Genomic DNA, 6,000 nt, shown 5'->3' with positions numbered 1-6,000 from the left:
AGAGAGAGAGAGAGAGAGAGAGAGAGAGAGAGAGAGAGAGAGAGAGAGAGAGAAGGCCATCATGAAATAGCCTGGCCAAGTCCGGGGTGAAGGGGTCCAAAGTTTTTTTATAAAGCAAGAGTAACAAAGGAACTCTCAGGCTGGTAGGATGGCTCAATGGGTAACAGTGCTTCCACCAGCACTGATAACATCAGCTCAATTCCTGAATCCAACATGGTAGAAGGAAAAATATTGATTCCTCTGGCCACCACACCCAGCCATGGCACAGGGACACCATCCCTATCACCACTACCTCCAAGCCACTGAAGGCTCTAGACTCACTGAAGCACACAGAAGATGGGTAGCTATTGCTACCCACCACAGCCAGGCAGTCTGCAGAGCCAGGCCTGAGGAGATGGGTCGACTCATTTACCTGTTCAGAAGTGTTCTTCAAGCGAATAAACTTCCCATCAACATCTATCTCTTCGATGCACACGTTCCCCGTGGCTGAGGCGGAGTGGGAAATGCTAACACTACTGCTCGCCTCTGACTCCTCCACATCAACTCTCTTCCGCTTTCCTCTGGTGGTGCGCACACTTCGACTGGAGGATGCTCTGGACACGGTCACCCGGGAAGAAGGACTTGGAGAGAGCTTTAACCTACGTGGGAAAGAAGACAGTGTGGATAAGGTACATGCACCCCGACTCACCCAGGCCTTGTCTACACAGGCAGTTGTGAAGCAAGGGGTCCCTCACCATGTCACACTCTGTCAATAACGGTCTTAACCACAGCAGCATCCAGTCACGCTGGGATGCTCACACTGCACTACTAAACACACGAACGGGCCAGCCTGATATTCAAGTAATGAGAAATCAGGATCTATGGCTACTTACCACCTGATGTTTAAACCAATGACAGGAAAATGTCAAGGTCGCTTTCTTCCTTTTTAAATGTTTTGTTTTCCTTAAAAGGGAGCATTAAAATGTAATTTCCTTCCATCTAATACATTTGGAAATGTGCACTGACAGAATAAACAGCTCTCCATGCTGGAGAATGTACTGGGTTTCTCAGGACGCTGGCAATGCTTAAATCCTTGCACAGGATTGACATGTCCTAGCTGGGCTGTTCGTTACCTCATTACCTAAGTAAACCAGAATCTTACTCTGATGCAAATCCCTGAGACACAAGGAAAAGTTTAACTTAGAACAGTCCTAAAATACTGGATATATTTAAAAAAAAAAAAAAACAACAAAACAAAACAGAAAGATGGGGGAGGGGGTAACATTAAAAACAAAACCCAGCTGTCCAGCCTGGAGCCACCTGAGCCCCTTACCGCTCTTCTTCGCCTTCCAAGAGTTTCCTGTAGGCGCTGATCTCCATGTCCAGGGCCAGCTTCACGTCAAGCAGCTGTTCATAATCATTCAGCTGCTGCTGCATCTGGTCCCGGATCTCTGCCATCTCTCTCTCTTTGTCAGACAGCATGCGGCGCGAGTTGTCTCTCTCTTTAGCAAGCATGTCCTCCAATTCTTGAATCCTTTCCAAACATGCTCTAGACTTTAGAGTCAAAGGAACACATTTACTTTCTAGGACCATTTCACCACGAGCACAAGGCAGCTATGTTAAACCACCTTCTGAACTAGAAAGCAAATACAGCCCTAAGCGAAGCTCTAACTCAACCCAAAAGATCATGACTGTGAGCAATTAATTACATTCCCAAATCCTTAAAGTATTAAACAGCTCTTAAAGTAGGCTGGGTGCAATGGTGCACACCTTTAATCCCAGCAGGGAGGCGGAGGCAGAGGCAGACAGAACTGTAAGTTAGAAGCCAGCCTAGTCTAGAGAGTGAGTTCCAGGACAGCCAGAGCTGGCACACACAGAAACAGCTCCCCTGCCCACCCCAATAAAAGTTTTTGGTAACAGAAGACTACAAAGAAATATTCCTCACATTAAAGCTTAAAATGTACAGGTACGTTTTCAGTATTAGCCACATAAATGTTTACAGCTCTGGAAACCTCGTCTGACTTTCCTACAAGGTTCTCACTTCAATAGTGGCAATTAACTACAGAACACCAGCATATTCCTTCGCAAGAAGAACAGAAAAGTATGTGTAAAAATACTCTGAAAACTACGAGGCAGGTTCTAAAACCAGAAGAAAAGGGTTTCTGGCTGCCATGTTGAATGCCCCAGTCTCAATGGGAAGGCCCCATCATCTCCCGTTTGGTTAACACACAAAGCACTTGTGCTACACAGAGAGATGTGTAAAATATTACCAGAAATACAGAAGCTGTATTTAATACAGAATGAAAAGCCACACATCCTACATCACCAAGTTCAACTTCAAAACCTTGTAGCTTACTGGGTTAGGGCTTTTCACCTATTCTTCATTTCAGAGGCCTCAGAAAATGACAAGGACAACCCGATCAAAAAGGATAAGGGAAGCCAAGGCCCCCAGGATCCCACACCTGTACCGGTGGCAGAGAAGGGACCTGCTGTGACAAACTCATTCTAAAATAATTTAGAGTTTTATGACACAAGTTAATAAGCACCCAAGGCTGCAATGTAAACCCTGCTACCTGATCGATCACACTGTTTTATGTGGCTCGTTTCCTACTTCTGTGGACGTTGTACATCGTGGTGCGCACTAGGCTCCGCACCACGATGTACAACGTCCACAAGCAGTACATTGTAGCTGTCTTCAGACACTCCAGAAGAGGGCGTCAGATCTTGTTACGGACGGTTGTGAGCCACCATGTGGTTGCTGGAATGGTTGTGAGCCACCATGTGGTTGCTGGGATTTGAACTCTGGACCTTCAGAAGAGCAGTCGGGTGCTCTTAACCTCTGAGCCATCTCACCAGCCCCCTACTTCAATTTCTAAACCCCACAATTAAGTGATTTTATACCTAAAAAGATTTTGCTAAAAATAACAAAAAAAGAAAACAGGAAGAAAAACCTGCCTAATAAAATGGCATAATAAAATTTGAACAGGACTTTCTCCCCTCAGGAAAATAAAGGCTGAAGTTACTTCCCACATTACTAAAGACAGGGGCAATGCTAACTGCAGACATTGTTCCACGCATGCGTCACTTTATCCAGACTAAAACTGACTTGAAGCCACATCCAGACCTACTTCACTTCATCTGGAGCATGTCAGCACAAGGAGCGACGCAGTCACTTGTCACTGGAGTATACCAGGAAGTCAATGGGGCCAATGACTATTATTAATGAATATAGAAATTCATAACCCATTAAGTATTTCAACTATAGGGATTTAGAAAGAAGGCACTTCACCAGTTACGATTTGCGTATGTTTTTGGTTTCCAAGTGTGACCAAAGACTGAGTGGGACCTGTACTGCAGAGATGAGACAGACAGACAGCTCTGCATCCTGTGAGCACTAGGTCAGAGCTGATGGGATCTCCCTCGGTCCTCACTTACGTTACTTACTGTTATGAAACAGGAAAAGCATAGTTGGTTTGCTGACGTACAAAGGGTGGTTTGGGGAGGAGGGAAGAGTCTGAGGCAGCATCTTACTGTGTAGCCCTGGCCAACCTTGAATTTGCAGCAATCTTATCTCTGCCTCTCTGATGCTGGGATTACTGGTGTGCACTTCCACAAAGCCTCACGATATTTAAGCAATGAACAACAAACAAACAAACAAACAAATCCAGAAAGCAATCTATAAAAGAAAATCCAGAAGAAAATATGTCTCATCTGGGACAAAGGAGAAGTGGCACAGGTGGCCAGCGATGGCACAGGTGGCCAGCCTTCCAGGTAAGCCTCAATTCTGCTCAAGGGAAGATGCCTACTCACCTCTTTCTGCAGGTTAGAGAGCTGTGAGGAAAGGCTCTCGATCCTCATGCGGCTCTCCATCAGTTCTTCCCGGGCACTGTTGACAGTGGAAGTGTTCATCTCTGAGGACAGTCTGGCATTCTCAAGCTGTAAGGACAGGAAGCCACTGTCAGCCTTACCTAGTAAGTTGGAACTAAGAAATGAGGAAGCGTGACTCACCGAGACCTTTCAAACCCAAGCCCTTCTGGTAAGCGGCTGATGAAACAGGAAAGCTTCCTTGCTTTGCTGAAGGACATCACATGCCTCTTCAGACTCGTTCTTTTTTTTTTTTTTTTAAAGATTTATTTATTATTATATCTAAGTACACTGTAGCTGTCTTCAGATGCACCAGAAGTGGGCATCAGATCTCATTACAGATGGTTGTGAGCCACCATGTGGTTGCTGGGATTTGAATTCAGGACCGTCAGAAGAGCAGTCGGTGCTCTTAACCACTGAGCCATCTCTCCAGCCCGAGAGAGTTCTTTTACAGTTCTTCCTGGACATAGTTTAGTGGAGGCAACTCAGCAAGTACCAGGCAGCTACAGGACCTCTCTGTAAGGCCCCTTGTATGCGATGCCCATAACCACCTCACTACATGACTAACACCCCACATGAACAGTGGCGTCCAAGCAATGGAAACTATTTTTAAACAACTTCATCAATTTTCTAATACTGTCTCCAACTAATAATTTATTCATTCATATAACATTTAACATGTGAGAAAAAACTCATTTGCAAAAAACAAAACCAAGAAGTTTCCTGTGATCTGTTCCTGTAAGTGGGATAATTCACCACCTCTGAAGAGAACACTGTCGGATTTTCCAATTGGCCCTGCTATAAAACAAAGCAAAAACCCTCCACGGGGAGATTCAATTTACAGACAAAGCAATATGGACGTCAAAAATAGAAGCAGTATGTGGAAAGGGGCCAGATGTACCTGGGAGAGGAAAAGTATTGAGACACTTTGGGCTTAACTACTCAGATATGACATGGGAGACCACTGACACGGGCATAAACCTTATGTCTAAGGACATTGGAATAACCTCGTTTCCATCTCCATCCTAGGAGCATTCAGTCTATATGAAGCTACATTAAGATTATATTCATTTTATCTTATTCCTAAAGAAGAAAATCATTTTTTAAAACTTCCTAAAGTTTTTAAAAATTTCTTTCATCTGTGATTTTACTTGTATGGGTATTTTGCTTACACATATCTTTGTGTACCACACTGACTGCAGGGGAAAGGCACTAGCTCCCACATAACTACAATTACGGATGGGTGCGAGATGCCATCTGGCTGCTGGGAATTAAATTCATAGCCCCTAGCTAGAAGAACAGCCAGTGCTCTTTACTGCACCATCATCTCTCTAGCCTCTGGTTCTGGTTTTTAAAAATGATTGCTGGGGCTGGAGAGAAGGCTCAGCAGTTAAAAGCACCAGCTGCTCTTCCAGCACCCACAGTCTGTCGTCTCAAGCATCAGGCGGATTTCTGAGTTCGAGGCCAGCCTGGTCTACAAAGTGAGTTCTAGGACAGCCAGGGCTATACAGAGAAACCTTGTCTTGAAAAACCAACATATATATATAGACCCCAATGGCCTCTTCTGGTGTGCAATTATACATGCAGACAAAACACCTATATACATAAAATAAATAAATCTTAGAGGAGAAATCTAGAAAACGAACACATGCTCAGCTGTGAGTGTGACTGAGGTGCCGACCTCACATGCACACAGACCCAGGCAAGCTCACCTTGGCGTGGTAGGTCTGTTCCAGCTCTTCCTTGTACAGTCGCACCTGCGCGTCATGCTGCTCCCGCATCTCATGCAGGGCTTGGGCCAGCTTGTACTCATACTCAATCTGACGCCCAGAATCCACTTCCACCAAGCGCGTCTCATGCTTCCTCCTCGTCTCATTGATCTCCTGCAGGGAGAAAAATAACATAAAGCCAAGCTGCTTACAAGAGCCCCAGGAGCAGCAGCCTGAGTAACTCGGGCCATCTCACACTTGATACACTAACCTCTGTGCCTGTCCCTGACTCCGACACTGTTACCTTTTTAGTTTTCAAGCAGAAGATCTGGAGTGTGACTAAGGACATGATGGCAGTACCCCAAGTTCCAGGAACTCCCCAGCTTTTCTCAGGGGTACAGCCATTTCATCTCTCTGAGGGCAAGGAATGGCCTGATGATGTTTTAAA

At 45.2% G+C, this 6,000-nt stretch overlaps 1 protein-coding gene across 1 annotated transcript in view; it reads right to left on the bottom strand.

Moving 5' to 3' along the window:
* The window catches only part of Lmnb1 (lamin B1), a 39,660-nt gene that overhangs the window by 9,874 nt on the left and 23,786 nt on the right, over positions 1-6,000 (bottom strand). The window contains exons 4-7 of the mRNA XM_021214580.2: positions 5,556-5,726; positions 3,790-3,915; positions 1,313-1,533; positions 413-638 (exon numbers count right to left, since the gene is read on the bottom strand). Coding sequence (XP_021070239.1) covers positions 413-638; positions 1,313-1,533; positions 3,790-3,915; positions 5,556-5,726 — 744 coding nt within the window. The remainder of the gene's footprint in view (positions 1-412; positions 639-1,312; positions 1,534-3,789; positions 3,916-5,555; positions 5,727-6,000) is intronic.

The sequence above is a fragment of the Mus pahari genome, chromosome 15 (assembly GCF_900095145.1).
Source record: "Mus pahari chromosome 15, PAHARI_EIJ_v1.1, whole genome shotgun sequence".
NCBI lineage: Eukaryota > Metazoa > Chordata > Mammalia > Rodentia > Muridae > Mus > Mus pahari.
The sequence above is the reverse complement of the archived record's forward strand: the minus strand, read 5'-3'. Positions and strand labels throughout refer to the sequence as shown.